The sequence below is a fragment of the Rhododendron vialii genome, chromosome 1a (genome assembly GCF_030253575.1).
Source record: "Rhododendron vialii isolate Sample 1 chromosome 1a, ASM3025357v1".
Classification (NCBI taxonomy): Eukaryota; Viridiplantae; Streptophyta; class Magnoliopsida; order Ericales; family Ericaceae; genus Rhododendron; species Rhododendron vialii.
The window spans coordinates 1532048-1552485 of NC_080557.1; the positions used below are offsets into that span (position 1 = coordinate 1532048).

Here is a 20438-nt window from a genome sequence, read left to right on the forward strand (position 1 = left end):
GCCAAAAACATCTACTAGGAAATTATCTTCTCGTCACGTCATCCCCACATGCTTCTGCTCAAACTAACGCTGTCTCCCTCTTGTTTTCTTGCTAATAATAATGTACAATTAACAAATTAAGATGTGGTGATTGGTACTCCCAACTAAACAAGATTTGAGCGCAATTAATTATGTACACAAAACAAGTATTTTTAACCCAGAAGAGAAGATCATATATATATGGAGCTCCAGCTCAGCGACATGCATGTCCGCAGCCCTAATCCTTTAGAAGTGTGGGTGTTCGAGTCAGTTTACGTGCACGTCGATGAATTTTTAGGTGACTAATCCTACCGTCTATACTACCCATATTCAAAGCCGAAGAAAAGATCCATTTTGAACCGACCCCAAAAAAATTAATTGAATGGTAGAACCGGAACGTTTCGAACATGATAGCTTCAAAGAATAGGAGCAAACCATGCACTTAATTAGTCTGATGAGGCCTTGAACTGCTTGCGAACTTTGTGTGGGCCCCATGTGTTATGTGAGGGGTATTGAATAATTTTCCATGTTTGGGTCGGCCATATTCCACCTTGACTTGATACACAACTCATTGATCGATGTTCGTATTTTTTCCTATATAAAGATTAATGTTGGTGTAGTGATCAGTAGTGCTTCATATGGTCAAATTGGTCTCATGATCACACTCTAACAAGCAAGAAAATTGAGAGCACTATGGGAAATTTAGATTACTACAAGCCAGTAATGGCTATGTTGGGATTGCAGTTCACTTATGCAGGGCTTTCCCTGCTAACCAGAACTGCTCTCCTGGAAGGGATGAGCCCCAGAGTCTTTGTTGTCTACAGACAGGCCATTGCTGCTTTGCTCATTGCTCCTGTAGCTTATTTCACAAGGTGGCTGTTAATTTCTTGTTTTATTTCTCTTCTTCATGTTTCTTTTCTTTCTTTCTTTTTTTCCGTTCGATATGCGCGGGCCACACGAACATTGTGTAGGACCCACGTGTATCAGATGATTCGGAACAAATCTATATATATCCGCGGCACTTTCGCTCTACCATTTGTGCTTACGTACTGAGACTAACTTTGGGCATAACCTGATCACCTATACCCAAATGTATCTTTTTCATCTCTAGTACTGGATTTGCAGTCATTGAATCATCTCTCAAAATTTCGATATAGTAGTATTTCATATGATCCAAAGACCGACTATATTCGTCTTGTGGTTGTTTGGTTCTCCTCTCGGAAATATTTTTTTCAAAATTTTTTACTGTTTCGTCATCCGTGTTTTTTTCGTCTTTAGTGATTTTTTATCAAATTATTTATTTATATTTTTAGTTTTTGAATGTATATAATGTATCTCTATTCAAAAAGTTAAAAAATTGACTAAAGACGAAAAAATACAGCAAATTTATAAAACTTTTTTATTTCGAAACTGACAACCAAACAAGTGTTCTAGGCCAGTAAATAGCAACTTTCAAAGGTCCAAAGGATAGTGAGAATCAAACCTAAAGTAGCTGACCATTTTTTAATTTTTTGGCCGCAGGAGAGGAAAAGCTAAATTGAGTTTGGGAATGAAGAGCTTTTGTTTGATATTTTTCACTACTCTTATTGGGTAAGTTTTCGAATTCTTCTATAAAATAGATATATAAAAGTTTCTAGTGGTTTAATTAATTTATGATTTTTTGAATTTTATTTTGCAGAGTAACTATCAACCAGAATATATACTTTGAGGGTTTATACCTGGCCTCAACGTCAATGGCAAGTGCCATGGGTAATCTACTGCCGGCCATAACTTTCATAACAGCAGCATTTTGGGGGTAATTCCAACACCAGGCTCCCCAGATTCTTTATTTATTTTGAACCCGGGGATGCTGTAAAGCAGCTCCCTGTAAAGCATCCTACAGGGCGTATCCGATCCGGATCGTCAATCTCAGAAATCAATAGTTCAGATTGAAATCAAACTCTTCCAAGGCCAAGGAAGAGTTAGGAAAGAGGAAACTTTTCTCTCGAAGACTTCGTTTTTAATCAGGACTACTGAAAATACGTTTGGACGGTCCGGATGCGTCCTGCAATGCTCTACAGGAAGCTGCTTTACAGCATTTCCGGATCCTCTTTTTTTTAACCCAACTCCTCAATCAAAACAAACATAGTTCTAACAATTTTTACACAATTCACACCCCATCCAAACAACTAATTTCACTGCTAATCCCTCTTCACTATCAATTGCAATCCTAACTCCACTTACCTCTTCACTATCAATCCCTTTCGAGTTTCGACCCCAACCTTGTAAACAGATTTAAAAAATGGGTAATTTACAGCAACCTCCCCTGACGTTTTTTACAAGTACACTCTGACCCCAACCTTGTAACTTATTACACTGGCCTATCTTGAATGAGAATAACTCAACTCAGTTAGATTTACTCAGCTAGTCTTCCATTAAATTTGCCGATTCTGAGTTACTGACTTAAAAAAACAATTTTGATTTACTCTCCAAACAATTTATTCCCAAGAAGTCTTAATTCCTGAGTATAGATTTTCCAAGGGCAAAATGGGAGCTACGAAAAGGATTTGTTCAAGGTAAGTAACTTGTAATCCACAAATCTAATGGAAGGCTAACAGAGCCTCACTGGGCATTTCGTTTCTATAATTCTTTCGTAGATTCGATCATTTTTGTTTTCACAGTGACAATAATCTGTTTACTTATCCTGCAAAAAAAAATTTCATCAACAGGCACTACAATTAATTAATCCCCCTTGATATTCCTTGAAGAAAAATCTGAAGAACTAACACTATGTCTCCTGCTGATCAACAGAATGGAGAATTTAAACCTCCGAAGCGTAAGAAGTAATGCAAAGATCGTAGGAACTCTCATTTGCATCGGAGGAGCTGTTTTAATGACATTTTACAGAGGCCCAAAGCTACTAAACTCCCGATTTCTACCACCAAAATCCCTTATTCTCGACGGAGGCGGAGGCTCCGCTGCAAGTGATGAGGACTACTGGTTACTTGGTTCCCTCCTTCTCTTTGGAAGCAATTGTTGCTGGTCATTGTGGCTTATTCTACAGGTATTTTACCTCTCAAAATTCTCCACCATTTCCACATTGTTATTATCTAAGAAAAGAATTAATTGTAATTAAAACAGCATTCGCCGTTTGTTTCTACAATTAAAAAACATTAAAAACTTGGATTATCCCACAAGATTTATCTTTTAACTCCTCTCTCAAATCCAAGACCGCACTGACAAATGTCCGTAACTAACCCTTTGATTAAGCAGGTTCCAGTAACAGCAAGCTACCCTGATCATCTCTCTTTATCCGCTTGGATGTGTTTCATGGCCGCATTGCAATCCGCATCAGTCACATTTTTCTTAGAGCCAGACCCAAATGCTTGGAAATTACATTCGTTTCTTGAACTTGGTTGTTGTTTATATGCGGTAAGCATCATGGTTCCGGTTTATATATTAAGACAAGGTTTGGACTAAATTAACTTATAATTAAGAAAAAACTTATTTTCGTTGTTCTAGTAAACTTTTTTAACTTTAGATCAAAATATTTGACTTCTCGTAATTGTCTCAACAAGAAGAATAAAAAATAGTAAGAAAATATGAGCTCAAATTTTAAAAAAAAAATATGTATCCAAAAATTACCCAAGTTTTAGTTCTCTAGTAGTTAAATAATAAGTTAATAATAAATTTTACCCATTTTGATCAAAAGTGCTCCTCCAAAGGCTAAAGAAAGTGATTCTTATTACTTTTTACAATGAGAAGGGGTGAATATTTGGACATAAGTCACTTTCGGCTTATTCCATTAAATGTTTGACATACAATTATTGATTGGGCATGCCGGTGGAATGCACATAGAAATCACAGAGAGTTTATTGTCATTTCTTAAATGTGAAGGGAGTATGTATTCGATAGTTAAACGAACCTCAAGGGGTGTCAATGAAATTTACCGTAGTAATTTTGTTCATAACATTTTACCTAGGGGTAGACTATTCGCAGCCCCGTATTTTCTCCCTTAGCCCACTACATTTCGGTAAATAGTTGTTGAAAATTATACATAACATTTCGGTAAATAGCTGTTGAAAATAAGGTTATATTTCGGTAACTATATGTCGAAAATATGTTCAACCTTCGGTAAACAACTGCCGAACATACATTTTCCGTAAATAGCTGTTGAAAAAAATATTATATTTCGGTAATTGTATGCTGAAAATGTATCTCAATTTCGATAACTAACTGTCGAGAATAATTGAAATTTTTTAACGGGTTAAGGGAGAATACGGGACTTCGAATAGTCGTCCCCTTTACCTATCAAATTAATTCTTCTCTCAAGATCAATCAGAAAAGGCAAACTATGAGCAAAAAATGATGATTTAGTCCAAACTTCAATCTGAATAACTAGTTACCTCATGGAAGAAAAGATTTATACCATCGAGGATCTTCTAATGAGAATCGAAATAGTAAATTGATAAACAACGGATGATTGATGTTATTATTATTATTTTATTTTTATTTTTGGAGAAGCAGGGGATGATAGGTTCGGCATTTTCATTCTTTGTCCAAGCATGGTGCATTTCTCGCAGAGGTCCACTCTTTTCTGCTATGTTCAACCCTTTGGGCACAGTCATAACCACCTTTTTTGCTGCTATTTTGTTGCATGAGGAGATCTATACTGGAAGGTAGTATTCTCATCTCAACCTCTTGAATGATAAATTGCTTTTTACCATTTTTCCAACTAGATTGTGGGTGATGATTCCGGGGGCAGCTGTAAGAACAAAAAAAGTATTAACACGTACCCTGTTTTCGGTTTATGGTGGTTATGGTTCTGCGCTCGGGTGGGTTGCTGGTGGTGGTGGAAGCCGGGGTTTGTGGTCGGCGGCAGTTTTGGTGGAAGCTTGGGTTGGATTCGTAGTGGGCTAGGGTTTAGGAAGTGGTGATTGGGCTGGGCCCGGTTCTTTTGGACTGGACTAGGCTCATGTATTGTGCTGTTTTTTTTTTTCTGATTTGGACTTTTAAGCTTTGTTTTCGGGAAAAATCACGGCCATTGACTTGTTTTGATAATTAATATTCGTCAAGTATATTTTCAGCATTAACAAATTTTCTTAGCATCTCATTGGCTGGTGTTAATTACCAAAACAAGTCATGGGCCGTCATTTTCCCCTAGTTTCATGTGCTGAATTTGTATGATCTAGGTTTTAGACCCATATAGGGTGTTTGAGCTTCGGCCTTTGTAGATGGGCTTGTCTCATATGGGTGTCATTCGATTGGTTCCTTTTCAATCGTACATTTTGGGTCTTGGATAGGGCGAAAGTGTTCTTTGAACATGAATGTTGTTTTCTTGCTTCTATTAATCTTGTAATAATTTCAAAATTAATGACATTTTTTTTGCCTTTCGAAAATAAATTTGAGATGAAAAAAAAGTTGTATGGGTTTACGTACTTTTTCATCTCTAGTCAATTTTTTTGAACATTTTAACAAATTTTTTTTTTTACTTCTACATACATCAAAAGTAAATAAATAAAATATTATTTGATAAAAAATCATTAAAGAAGAAAAAACACAAATGATGAAGCAATCAAATTTTTTGGAGATAAATTTTTTGAGAGAAGGTAAGTCTATTAGTATTACTTTTAGTTTAGTTTACTTATTAGATCTATCGAGTTATATGACCTACTTTCTGACTAATTTAAATGAAATTTGATCTACTGTGGACTTTTACAAGTGATACAGTGTAGATAATATTAAATAAAAGTCAAATAATATGCAATAATAAATAAAACTTTTTAGTGAATTTTTAGAACTCAGGGGTTCACTTGAAAGTAAAAGAATGTAGGGGAATTTTTAGGTCGTCCCCGTTTTCTAGGTTCGGACTTCAAATAGTCCTGACAAATATATTTCTTCTTTATTTTAGTCCTTTCTTTTGACTTTTCATACATTTTTTACTATTTTGCCCATTCTTCTTGATTTTTTTGTCTACATGTCCATTTTAAATAAAATTTATATATTTAGAATCAATTTCTGACCCATATTATTTCGGACAAAAATACCATTGGCTCTGTGAACTGGACTGTCAATTCTCATAGTCAGTTCTATGAGAACTATGTGAATTGAAAAATACATAATTCAAATAGTCTCACCACACACTAAAATACATAGTTCTCATAGACAATTATTATGGACAATAACAGTTCTCATAGAAAAAAACACAATTTTCATTAAAAAAAACAGAGTTCTCATAGACATTTCTCTTGTGAAATGGCTATGTGAATTGCAAAATACATAGTTCAAATAGCCTCACCACACACTAAAATACACAGTTCTCATAAAAAATACATAATTCTCGTAGAAAAATACATAGTTCTCATAGATAATCATCATAGACAATGATAGTTCATAGAGAAAAAAACACAATTTTCATAGGAAAAAACACAGTCCTCGTAGAAAATATACAGTTCTTATATAAAATACACAGTTCTCATAGGGAGTTCTCACAGAAAATATACAATTCTCATAGAAAATACACAATTCTCATAGACAGTTCCCATAGAAAAACACACAGTTTTCATAGACAATCATTCTGGATAAAATAACAGTTCTCATAAAAAAAACATAATTTTCATAGAAAAAACTCAATTCTCATTGACAGTTCTCATGTGAAATGGCTATGTGAGTTGAAAAATACACCGTTCAAATAGCCTCACCACACACTAAAATATACAGTTCTCATAGAAAATACATAATTCTCATAGAAAAATACACAGTTCTCATAGACAATCATTATGGACAATAACAATTCTCATAGACAAAAACACAATTTTCATAGAAAAAAACATAGTTTTCATAGAAAATACACAGTTCTTATATAAAATACACAGTTCTCATATGGAGTTCTCACAGAAAATACACAGAGAAAATAAATTGATTTAGAATTGAATTTTTAACTGCCAAGTCTCATAGTCAGTTTTATGAGAATTGCTCGCTATGAGAACTGACTATGTCAATTGCCAATTCTCATAGTCAGTTCTATGAAAACTGTCTGTTTTCATAGTTAGTTTTATGAGAATTGATTATGAGAAGTGACTATTCTCATAGAGAACTAGCTTTGTGAACTGGTTATGAAAACTGGTCTATGTGAACCGACTATGTGAATTGAAAAATACACAATTCACATAGTCTTACACATATTAAAATACACAGTTCTCATAAAAAAAACCACCAATAAATGTGTTTTTGTAAACTGAAACTTCCAATTATCGTCATTAACTAGATTAAACCAAATGGCATTGACTGCCAAAGAGAGAGAGAAAGCGCGCACTAAATTTCCATTCTCACTTCCTCCTCTTCTTACGTGGCTGGAGTACCACTTGTTCTACAATTTATTCTTCATCGTCATCTCACCCCATCGGTCCATCCTCACCTTCCTCTACATCGTCGTCTTCACCTCTGTCATCATCTCCGACGACGGACACGGCATCAGTGTATGTTAGTCGGCCATGTACTTGATGGCGACGAGCTCTCTGGAGTGTCTATCCCTCATGAGTCTAGCCACGCCGAAGTTTCCCGAGCCGATGTCCCGGACCAGGTCGTAGCGGTGAATGTCGTGCATGATCAACAAATCCGCGCCGGGGCCGGCTATGATCGGTGCCCGCTCCATTTCGGAAGCTTCAAATCACATTAGACAGCGGAACAACAGCGGCGTTGGATCACTACGCGCCTTAGAAGCTACGAAGCAAGAGAAAGAGAGGCGTCGAATCGCCGGTGGTTTTGCCCTGGAGGTGCCGCGGTTTCGTTCAAACTAGGCGTGCAAAGGCAGTTTGATTCTGTTGTTGAACTTTCACTCTCTAAATATTTGGGTTGTTTGGACTTTGGAGGAGAGAGAGGAGAGAATCACAGGAGGAGTCGATTTGGGCAAAAATGTAGAGAGAGAGGGGTACGGTTTATCGTCTGAAGAGAGAGAGAGGAGGAATGGCGGAGTTGACGATGCGAAATAAAAAGGGCAAAAAAGTCATGAAATAATATATCCGAACCTAAGTAGGTTTGGAAATAATATTCAGGGTTGGGATTAAACCAAGCCTAAAAACTAGGACCAGCCTCTAATTTACTAAAGAATGTACTACTAAAACAATCTTGCAGAGCCTACTACTATGTATAAAGTTATCTTTTCGTTTCTTGAAAGAAATACAAGAAAAATTAAACTTTCTCTTGAAATAGTTACCAACAATTTTGAATTTTAAACGTATTCCTATTTTCCAGTAACTCATTCCTAAAAAAGTTTAAATACGCAATGCTAATATAGATAAATACATATATCTTTTTGTTACTTTCACCGCATCTAAACTCAACAAAAAAATTTACAAAATTTCCTACTTTTGTTTCTGTCTAACCACATACAGGACTCAACACATACACTCAACAAAATGATTTGCTTGGACTTTTTTTTTTGCCAATACTATATACATCAGCGGAGATTAATTAGTGAGGTGTTAGTCTATTAGGTGTTAGTCTATTAGTCAACAGGGGATCTAGAGGCCGTCCATAGCTCTGAACTCCAAATTAACCTCTTGTGGGGCTCGAACCCCCGCCTCCACTGTGGAATTAGGGTGAGACAACCAGTTTCGCTAGGAAGGGTTTCTCGATTTGCTTGGACTTGAATATACAATCTTAATTTTCTCATCTTTTACTTCCTTATAAAACAGATCCTAAATGATTATTTAGAATTGTAAAGGCAAATAGTTTCTCCTTAGGGATTATTCTAAAATTGCAATTTGTTTTCCTGTTAATTCAGCATGCTAGGTGCTGTTGGGGTGATTGCTGGACTATATGCTGTGTTATGGGGTAAAGCCAAAGACAATAAAAAAGAGATTAATGTGGAAACAGATCCAAAATCCCAGAAGGATCAAACACAAGAAGTGAAAATCTTGGTAGATCATGAAACTTTGAGTTGCAAATTTGATTTGGTGGAACCCCTTTTGATTGACAAATCAACAAAAGTATATGATGACCAGACAAATCAATGATTGCTGAACAGCGTGGACGGTGGGATTGAGCCCCCGGAACTAGTGGGGGCGCACATGCGTAAACTGGCCCGAACACCTGAGTTATGAAAAAATCAATGATTGCTGAAATGTTGATTTTTATTAGCTTCCAACTATAAAGGTTGTGTTATTTTTGCTTCTTGCACTTTTGTTGCAACTGTCTGCAAATTTTGTATCATTTCAAACTTTCTTCCCCTTTCGAATATAGTTTTGGAAGCTAAGCAATGAAAGTGTTGTGTGCACATGAATTTGAGCATCTCTAGTAGGGCACGAGAAAATAACTAAATGGCTTTGCCCTTTTCCAAGAGTTGCATGTTGAAATCCCAAGAAAAGCAATCATTCAAAATGGGAAATTCAAATCGCAAGGAAGATTTGCAGGAAACGATGCAAGGAAAAACTCATTTGGGTCCATTCCGGGTCCCACAAAAATCTAGTAAGTTTTGCCTCTACGAATCCAAAAGTAATACTTACCGATGTCCATTGAAGTTGATTTTTTACTAGGCCCCACAAAATAATATTCAAAAATTTATGGATATTTTACTAGATTTTTGTGGGACCCAGAATGGACCCAAACGAGTTTTTCCTTACGTGATTCCTTGCAAATAGCAAAGCTGATTCCAAACCATGGGGTTACTAAAGGTTTGCTTGGTTAATTTCAGGAACCCATAAATTAGTCGAGGTACGCACAAGCTAGCTTAGACATCTGGTTATCAAAACAACAATATAAACTTTATAATCAATTATTAATGTGTACCATGTTAATCAATCATCCAACATGGCTTTGTGGATGCATCTCATAATAAGGGTGGATTCTCCTAATCCATTTCTTTAATCGAAACCTTGTCGCGATTAAGCCTTCAAAAGAGACCAATTAGTTTCTTAAAGCTAGTAGATGATAATCAAAAAATGACATGAAGACAGTGTTTGGTTCTTGGATTTGTCTGAGGGATTTGTGGAAAGAACAGAATACAAGGAAAAAGGTAGGTGAAAATCTGGATTGTGAAATTAGTTTCTTCATTCTGCTGTTTTTCCTCTACTAATCCAACATCCAAACACAACATTACAGAGGAGAAATGTGGAACTTACAAAATTAGTACAAGAAATGTGGAACTCACAAAATTAGTACAAGAAATTAGTTTCTTCATTCTGTCTGGTTTTTTGGGTTTGGCAGTCAGGGATGTTGGAATCAGCTTACGCGCATCTCGATTAATCCTTTCTCTAGTCTAGTCAAAGGCAAGACATTCACGCTGGGACTAGGGGATTCACAATAAATTTCTTTTTGGCAGCCATTTTTTGTTTCCTGTGGATTGTTGGGACTAAGGGATTCACAATAAATTTCTTTTTTGCGGCCATTTTTTGTTTCCTGTGGATTGTTGGGACTCAGCATCCAAGCAAAGGTTTCTGCAATCACCCAATGGTTTCTACTCTGTTTAGTGCACTATTCACGTAGTATTTCATTAAGGGAACACATGTGCCTTCATAGTGCTTGTTATGATCGCATGTTCAATTCCCATGAATATTCCTTGTGATTTCGTGGACTATGAAGAAAATCCTTTACTTAAGGAAACTGTGTCAACCCCTTATCAGATGTCTTGTTGGTAATGGGGCAAATACTTTTATTTGGCTGGATAATTGGATAATTGGCACAACCTGGGTCCTTTGTATGCTAAGTTTGGTGAGAGGGTTGTGACTAATTTGGGCAGAGCTTTATGGGCTAAAGTTGATACTATTGTAGAACAAGGTGATTGGTGCTGGCCTAGATTGAGAAATCAGCTATTCAAACTATTATGGCTCATACTTCCCCAAGTTTTGAGACCAAATCTTAACACTGAAGATTCTGTTTGTTGGTTACCTCATCCAAGTGGCATGTTTACTGTTAAGTCAGCTTGTAATGCTATTAGGAAAAAGTATCCAACTCAGTCTTGGCACAAGATTGTCTGGGGTGGTAATACTGTCCCTCGATGGTCTTTATTCTTTGGTTGGCTGTCCTTCAAAGACTTGGCACCAAGGATCGGTTGAGAAGCTGGGGTATGCAGTTGGATGGCATCTGCCCTCCCTGTATGTCTGCTGATGAAACTCACCAACACTTATTCTTTGAATGTTCTTTTTCCACTGTTGTGTGGCAACATATGGCTACCAAAAATATGATTCTGGATATGCCTTGTAGCCTAGTGGAGGTTCTTAACTGGTACTGTGGACAGGTCAATGGTAAAAGTTTGAAATCTATTAGTCTTCAATGTTCCCTAGCAGCAACTGTCTATGGTCTATGGAGGGAGAGAAATTGTCGAATTTTCCAAGGGAAAGTGATGGGGCATGATCAAGTGATAAGAAGCATTGTAGCTGAGTTCGAGACTTCCTTAGCTCAAGGAGAAAGATGAAACAGTCTCTGGAGAATCAATCTTTGTGCAGGACTTGGGGCTTATCTAGTAGGACTTTCTTACCTGTTTAGTTTTTTTGGTTCTTGTTTGTTAGTTCTGATGGCTAGTTTGGAGTTGTTTTCTGCTGGTTGTTGTAAGGGACTATATCCCTAGACTTTATTGTTGTTTGAGCTTAATAAGGTCTGCACTTATCAAAAAAAAAAGCCCCCGGATTTAGTGAAGGTGTGCACAAGCTGACCCGGACATTCAGTTATAAAAAAAATTGAAGATGTGGGTTGGACCGACCTTGTCTCTCTGTGACCTAATCGATCTGAGTCAGTTCGCCTCCACGCATTTATAACCTCTGCTCTTATTTAGAAGCAAAATATCAGCATGTTGAGGAGGTGGCCTAGACTATACAGTAATTTTTGTTTGAACCAAGAAGAAAGATTTTATTAATCAAATGTAAGAATTACAAGCGATTAAAGGAACAAGAGAAAAAGACATCACAACAAGAGGGCAACATCCCAAAGAAGTTGGCATCCTGCCCCTTGACAGTCATATGCCGCTCTCACCCGGGAAAGCAAAATGGTTGACAAGCAATCAACCAAAACCAAAAGAAAAACTAACAGCAGCAAAGAGATAGAACTTAGCACACCATATCAGCAGCAGTAGAGATAGGAGCAAAAGTGAAAGCATCTCAACGCCAACCAACAACACCAAACAAAAGCAGTAGTAGAATAGTAAGTAGTGTTTAGACAAGGCCGGTCTTAACTTTTCGGTAAACTAAAGTGAAGATTAAAGATGAGGCTTTTTTTGTGGGACTACTGTAAGGGGTACCAAAATAGGAGTCCCTAAAATTTGTTTCGCGGGCCTAAAGTGGACGCACCTGAGCCAGGACGGCTCTGTGTTTAGACATGAAACTTCCCCGAACATGATAGTTAAGTTACTGTGAACTGACAGTCTGACATCAAAAAAATGGTAATCAACTATGTCAAGAGGACATTGAAACGAAGACATATGATATTCTCATATATCAACACTGCTGATCAGAAAAAACAAAGGTATCATCTGTCAATTACTAACATGCTTCCCTAAGCTTCCTTTATAGTATGAGCAATCGACGAATAAGTCCCCACCACTCCCACCAACACTGCCAACACTATTATCCCCGAAATACCAGCTAGCTCATACCCAAAATGCCTGTAAATCCTGAAAATCTTCAAGTAACAAACACAAGGGAGCAAGAACGAAACCAGTATTATAAGACCCGCCCCGCTCAGAGAAGTCACAGACTCGAAAGACGGAAAAAGGATGGCCCAAACCATCGTACTAATCAGTAAAAGAATCTTGATTAGGATACTGATAGGCTTATTTTCTTGGTACTTTGTCGGTAAGCAACTTTCTATGGCAGTGGATATGGGCATTATGGTGAGCGCATATTTGGCGATTGGGCCAGCTAATATGGTGTAGATTGCTACCTTTGAGCTGATTTTTTCCTTGGGTAAATTCAGTGTTACTTGAGACTGAACATTATGGCCATATATAAGGTAGCCCAAAATAGCCATGGCGACATATGTGATGGTGCAGGTTATAAAGCTCAGAAGCAAAACCTGCAATTTAGAAACACTAAGAATGTAATAAGTGATTTCAATGAATGCTAATTGTAATTGCAGAGAGTTGAACTACAAACATTGTGCTATCCTCATAGAGGAATGACAATAGAAAGGAATGCTTTGAGAAGTGAAGAGAAAACCACTTCAAATAAATTGGAAGGCAAACCTATGAACTTTTTTCCTTTTTCGTAACTCAGAATGTCCGGGCAAGCTTGCAAACACCTCGACTTATCTTTGGGGACAAATACCACTGTACGTTCGCTAGTGGGGGGGCGATTAAAGCCGGGCAAAACCTATTACCACCTATTAACTCATTTACGTTGTCCCCAAGTCCAATTTTGGAGAGACCAGTAGATATTGTTCAAGGTGAAACCATTGCTTTCTATTTCGTTCCATTTCTCTCCTCACGACCTCTAACCAAACAGGTAAAGAGCAGTGCTAGGGAGCATATTTCCTGACAGATATACGTGTACATCGTTGTTCGATTCACATAGGCCCCACATGATGCATGTGAGACGCACATGTATTGGCGGTCACGGATACATTTGTGCCGAACATCTATGCCTTCAATATTCTCTATTGGAAAAAGTGGTTTTGGAGGAGATACTCCTTGTCCTTTTTTCCCAATCACCCAATCTAAAGTACTGGTGCAGGTACTATTTTTGCTTTGAGTGTAAGACTAATAGATGTGAGAAGTAGATGCAACAGTGTGAACACTACAATAACAATGTTAATGAAACTGCTAGCAGGAGGGAACTATCTTAATTGACATGGATCCGGTGGTAGAACGAAGATAATACTGATTGAGTTGATTCAATGTACTGGTTCGTTGACAGGGTAGCAAACGAACCGATCCCAATTGATTGGAAAATAAGGCTTAGTTTAGTTGTGTTTCATACAACCAAACAATGATAAGATTTGATCGAAGAACAGTAATGGAGTACCAACAACAGAAATCCTATCTTCAACAGAAGTAGCAGCAGAAACATTTGAAGATCATTTCAAGCATACCTTAGGAAACTGGCTTTTCTTTCTCATGGAGTTATAAATGGTTGGGAACATGGCATGAGCACCATAACAAAATGTGTACAAACTAAGTGCAGTGGGCAACCCTTTGAAATTCACAAGGCTTCCTTTCCCATGAAATCCAACATCTTTCGTTGTTCCAACGCAGAAAACTGCCACAACAATGATAAGCGAAGAAATCACCCCTCCAAAAGAAATATACGATAAAACGCCCAAATCACTAAGCCATATCGATGGAAAAATCATAGCCCCTGCAACCATAACAAAAGAATGCCTCCCATCCAACGTAAGATTCCCAAGCTTTAGTGCGAAATCCGGGGACAACTTGTGCAAGTTGTCACCTTCTAGTATTAGAAGCCCTGTGGCCACAAGGTACAATTCTAAGATAATGAAAATTGAAGCTGTGATTCTTCCTTTTTTGCCGAAGGCAGTGGCGGCTATGTCAGGGTAGGTTGTGATCAAGGGATTCGAATCCATGCAGCGACGGATAAGGAGGCCGGTGAAGCAAGCAGAAGCTGCGATTAGGAGGAGGAGGATTAGGCTTAGCCAGCCTCCTGATGAGAGTGCATATGGAACTGATAGTATTCCAATACCTAACAAATGGTGTCAATGAAGAAAATGTTATCTTCTGAAAGTATCCCTTCGAATTCAGAACATTTTGTATGAAATTTGTATCATTACTATATGATATTCATAACATTTGCATAGAATTTCACAACAATAGTTACAGTTCATAACATCGAGACAAAAACTCATAACCACCAAATATTCTATATTGAAAACTAATGTTATGAACTTATGTCAAAGCAGTATGTATGTGTGTGTGTGTGTGTGTGTGTGTATATATATATATATATAAAGTTATGAATTCAAGATTGATATTTTGAATATTTTAGCTAAATGCTATGAATTCAAGGCGATCCACTTAAGTAGTACATATCATCCACGCACGGTAGCTAATTTCTACACAAAACGGCAACGCAATGACATTGATGGGGTACTTATTCGTTCGTAATTGTCACTTCATCATTTACTGATCATGGCCTTGTATGAGAATTTAAGCTGTAGTCACAGACTCACAATACAATAATTCAGGTAAATGTGATGACGGCATACCTCAATATTCTTATTTGGTGTCTGAAATTTTGATAAAAGTAATGGTTGATAATACAAGGGAACTAATTATTTTAAAAAGTTGCATATACAAAAGTTGTGTAACTCACAAGCACAAGTTTTGGGCATGGTTTTTTTGAAACTACAAAAAATTTATTAAAAAAACTTGATAGAGTACATAAAGTGGGGGAGAGGGGGATCCAACCAAAGGTTGGAAAAAGGGCTGAGGCCCAAACACCTATAACAGGCCAAGCCCGAACAAAAAGCCCAGATATGAAAATTCACTCCAAACCCAAAAGAAGCAAGCCCATAGATAACATAGGCCATGCCCAGCCAAGAGGCCCGAAATCTGCCTAAACCCTAACACCAAAACTCAAGTTTTGGGCATGTTATTAGTGGCAAAATGATGTCTTTTGTCGAATGAAGATTATTTTTGGGTGACAAACTATTCATTATAATTGAAAAAATTAGCCATAAAAAAATGGAGGATTTTTCCATGAAATCGCCTAAGCACACGCACACAAATAGCATGAAGAATGAATCTAAGCAAAGAACGTAAACAGAAAGAACGACACAGGTTGTGCTTCTCCAATTAGGTAACTGAATACATATTTGGATCATACTAATTTTCACTATATATATATATAACAATAAATGGTAAATGAAAACGAAATCAGGCTTCACAAACCTAATGTTGTAAAGTGCCACGTTTTAACTAAAATCAACACGTAATCGAATTAGAGGAATGTTACGTACACAATTCTCGACTACGACTCCGGACACAACAGTAAGTCCAGAGTAGTTTGATGCGCGCACATGAGATTTACATGCATCATCATACACAGACGACAGCTCCAGACACAATTGTGTTCGTCCCAATACCATATTCGAGAGACATGATGGGGAAAGGTAACAATTTCAGGGAAAAAAAATAAAAAGAAAAGGGAAAGGTAAAGGTAAAGGTAAATTGGAGATGGAGAAGAGAGTATATATGTACCAGATAAAGCATTGATGCCATTCATGCAGGTTTTGCAAAAACTGACTTGTTTACTTGTGGAAGATGGAACGGCCATTCTCTCTCTCTCTCTCTCTCTCTCTCTCTCTCTCTCTCTCTCTCTCAATATATATACTGTATCTGCACACAACATGCAGCTATTCTATGAGTTTATATGAGAATTGAGAAGCAGGGAAATTCCAGTTGTGATCAGTGTCAAACACCTGTAGGGTAAATCAACCCGAAGAGTAGCCACGTATTTAGCAACAGACTGGAGGGAGATAATTAATCTGGTGCACCCGGAGCAAAAGATTACTCACGAGATCTCTACCAAAAGCAAATAACTACTCACGAGATAGCAAACCTAATCAGATGGAGTAATACTTATCAACAAAAACCCTATTCATTCAGATAACAATCATTATAGACTACTAATATTTCCTTGGAAACAAGTCTCTCTTTTTCTTTCGGCATTTGTTTGAGTCGTTTTCTATCGGTAAAGGACTCAATCTTACAATCTCAGGATCTATTCTAATATATAAAGGGAGAGCACCTCTTTGGTGTCTCTCTTTTAGTGTCATGTATTTTCTTTTCCGTGAGTGCCCTCTTGAAAAAAGAAAGCCAATGCAAAAGTACTGTAATTGTAAGGATATATTTGACATTTTAACATAAAAAAACTGCCGAAAACTTCCTTTGCCACGTTTCTCTGTTCTTCTCCTCTCAACTACCACGTTTGGATGAAAACTTGGCAAAACCTGCGAAAGCACAGAGGTTTCTTTGCTTTCCTTTCCTTTTGAAAAGCGAATACACTGAGGTTTCTTCACTTTATTCTACTCTCTCCTACTTTTCTAACTCTCACCATTTTTAAAATGACGTGGGACAAAAGTGGACAGGGTCTGCCATTCAAAGGGGCTATATTCCACAAGCAGCCAAAAGGTATTTTACTATTTAATCTTTAGCCTTTAGTATTTCTATTTTCTTTTTTCTATTTTATTGGCGAGAGTGAAACTGAAGGCAGTGTAGAACATACCCAACATTTACATGACCGAGGACATGGATGGGCCATGTTTGGAAAGGGATGTAAAGTGACATAATCAATTTGTTTTTATAGATCCTTTCCAAATTGGAGAAAATAGTACATGAATAGGTTGGTTTAGTAAATTTTTAACCTATTATGCTCTATTGTGTAGTCTACATGTTTTGAAGTAATTTACCAGAGGCCGGAGCACATTCAATTCGTGTGCAAGTCAAATTTTCACGTGGCTTCCATATCTGTAACTTTTGTGAATTCGTTTTCTACTCAGGTACCATAATGGCCTTTCAATTCATTTTTTAATTTTTGTTGGTTTCCGTATTTACACTATACTAGAGACCGGGGCACACGCGATGCGTGTGCAAGTCTGATTTTCACAACATTTGTGAAAATTTGATCAAACAATAAGTGAGAAGTATTTTTACAAAAATGTTGTGAAAATCCGACTTGCACGCGCATCGCGTGTGCCCCGGCCTCTAATTTTACATTATGCCAGGATTTGTACGGGTGATACTGGGTAGTGGCTCACTACTGTGGAGGAGATACCGGTTGTAATGTGGTACTATTTGGTACGAGTGTGAAATGACTGAATTCTAAATAGGCAAATTGTATGCGGTAGATGAAATTTAAGGTTGGATTTTTTATTTTATTTTTTCAACAATGAGGAACTTCACAATTTTCTCAAATGATTCCATTACTGAAAACAAAAAGTTACAACTATGGACTTGTTGGATTTATTGAAATGTGTGAAGGAAAAAAAAAACATAGTATTGGTTGCATTCGACTCGAAAAATCGACTTGAAATTATAGAATATAGAGTACGAGAATACAGAAGATATATTACAAAGACTATATTTTTTAATGAAAATGTATCTCTTTGTTTGCCCCCCTCGGGTTGAAATCATGACTCCGCCACTTAGGGCCGAACCCGACGTTTGGGTTGTCTAAGCGCGACCTTAAACTTGGTTACCCGCTCACTATTAAGTCATAAAAAATTTAAACAAAAAAGTCAATAAAAAATCAAAATTACATTGTACTTTTAGTTTGAACTAGCAAAAGTGCACGTGCGATGCACGTGATAATTTACTACGACATTGTATTGAGTTTGCCTTGACTTAAATTAGACCTCCTGCTAATGAATAGTGTGTTCGAGACTACAACATTAATTGATGTGAGTTTAAGTTGGCCTAGATGCCTAGGTATAAAAGAAAAAGATCTTGTACGTAAATGTTAAAAATACACAAATGAGTTGGACCAATATAGGGCACGAGACATTTCGAAGGATGTTAATTAGGTAAGAGTTCAACCCAGCTTTTACCTCTCACCATTGGTTATAGCTTGCACATTATGTTCTCGGAATTAGAAAAAAGATACAAAAATATTGGTCTTGTTCGTTTCCAAATTTTACTTTGTTTTAAATTTATTTTTCAATCATTACCTTATATCTTTCTCCAACCATTACCTTATTTCTCCAATTATTAATTTCATTTATCTCACTATCTCTCCATTCATTACCTATCTCTCCAATCATTATCCTATTTTTCTCTCTACCCACTACCAAAATTAAATACCCAAAGTTCCCAAACCAACCAGACTTGATTCTAGCTTAAAATTAATGGGAGTAACCAATTCAGGTGTCTGGTGTGCAAATGATACCCGAAATAGAACGCGCACATGGTCTAGGGAGAAATTTTGCTTTTAGCCCAATCTCAACAGTGCCTCAATCCACCAATATTTCATCAAAGCATGTTCCATTGTTTCCTCCTCTCCACAACTGCAAACATACTCTTTTCTTGCTTGCCAACCACATGCACAACTTGGTCCAAAAAGCAATGTTGACGTACTATTACATGGTGCAACTTTCTCAGGCAAAATACTTTGCTACCAATACGATCCAGCAGGATCGTAATACCCCTCCCCTACCAACTTTCTCGGGTTCTCTTCTAGCGCTTCCTAACCAGTTGATAACCTGATTTCACAATGGAATATGGATTCTCAAGTGATGTTATGATTAATACAGGCGCAAGGGATTTTAAGAATACACTTACACACATGGGATATGATCCAATAGTTACTATTTTTTAGAAGAGATGGGCATTGCTGCCTCAAATAGGCTAAACTTGAGAGAGCACAACTTTCGGATCAGGTTCATAGGATTTTAAAACTGGATTGGCAGGCCTCTCTTAAATCGTGTGAGACCAGCGACAATGTTTCATGTATTTAGAAACAAGGCATAGATTTTAAGAGATTGTTAATGTAGCCAAGACTTCAACCTGGCTTTATCACATAAAGACGATCCACCTTTTCTAAACATGTATATCTCTTCGCAACGAGTAGTACATAATTTGCCAACAACCCTTTTGGAATTCAAAACAGGTTCAAGCATATACATAAAGTGTTTGGACAAAATAGTTTCAAAACAAGGTTAATTTGTGAGATAATCCCTTTAAAGTCATATAAACATTGGTATCAACTGATCGTACACTTGTTAGTCTTCGAACATTGTTGTGAGAAGTATTCTTCCTGTATGTTTATTCCTACAGCAACGGTGAAACAAACTATTGCATATATGGGTAATCAGTCATAAGTGATACCCAAGTAGGGTGTTTAATTAATAGCTCCAAAATATAACATAAATTGAATTCATTTCATCCAGACCCATGAAACAAAACTTACTTCCTTCCTTCGACACCATTGTTAGGATTCATAGCACGCACCACGAACTCCATCCTCCATGGCGGCACCGAGCCAACAGACTCTTTTTGACATGAACAAAACTTCCAATCTTAGCCAACTCTAGAAATTCGGATGGATTAATTGAGCAATTATCGCTACGGTTTGAGAGTCAGGCACCTATAATGGTCAGCTTGAGAGTTAGCCTATAATGGTGGTTTGGAACTCGAAGTCTGGTGGCGAAGGGGCAGTTGAGCAATTATCGCTAGGGCTTGAGGAGTCAGGCGCCTATAATGGTGGTTTGGAACTCGAAGTCTAGTGGCAAAGCGGCAGCGGGCTTGGAATCTTTAATAATCAATAGATTGGAAGGGTTGTGTTTTATCGGTAGGCTTGGAGTCTTTTATAATCAGTAAATAGATTGGAAGGGTTGTGTCTTTTCGGTTTAGGATGGGAAGGTTGCCTCCAATAGTTGTGTATGCTCTGAAGTTTGAACTGGCGTGAATAAACTTGGGGCAAGTGTATCAATAATTGCAAGTGCCTGAGGCAATTTTGGAAAACAAAAAGTAGGAAACACTTTCATACATTTAAAAGTAG

The 20438-nt window shown here is 37.2% G+C and overlaps 2 protein-coding genes across 3 annotated transcripts; one reads left to right on the forward strand and one right to left on the reverse strand.

Moving 5' to 3' along the window:
* Positions 1–638: 638 nt before the first annotated feature.
* Positions 639–9263, forward strand: LOC131324494 (WAT1-related protein At4g30420-like). Of its 2 annotated transcripts, XM_058356476.1 has the most exons (7): positions 639–890; positions 1540–1608; positions 1697–1813; positions 2809–3061; positions 3271–3429; positions 4525–4676; positions 8783–9263. In XM_058356476.1, the coding sequence occupies exons 1-7, from the start codon at positions 712–714 to the stop codon at positions 9012–9014; spliced, it is 1161 nt and encodes a 386-aa protein (XP_058212459.1). In that variant the 5' UTR covers positions 639–711; the 3' UTR covers positions 9015–9263. The 2 variants fall into 2 exon arrangements, with proteins under 2 accessions (XP_058212459.1, XP_058212465.1); XM_058356482.1 differs by lacking the exon at positions 1697–1813.
* Positions 9264–12359: 3096 nt separating this feature from the next.
* On the reverse strand, positions 12360–16376 carry LOC131324469 (amino acid transporter AVT1I-like). Its single transcript, XM_058356443.1, has 3 exons — positions 16142–16376; positions 14017–14624; positions 12360–13002 (listed from the first exon to the last, which is right to left on the reverse strand). The coding sequence occupies exons 1-3, from the start codon at positions 16290–16292 to the stop codon at positions 12484–12486; spliced, it is 1278 nt and encodes a 425-aa protein (XP_058212426.1). The 5' UTR covers positions 16293–16376; the 3' UTR covers positions 12360–12483.
* Between the last annotated feature and the right edge of the window lie 4062 nt (positions 16377–20438).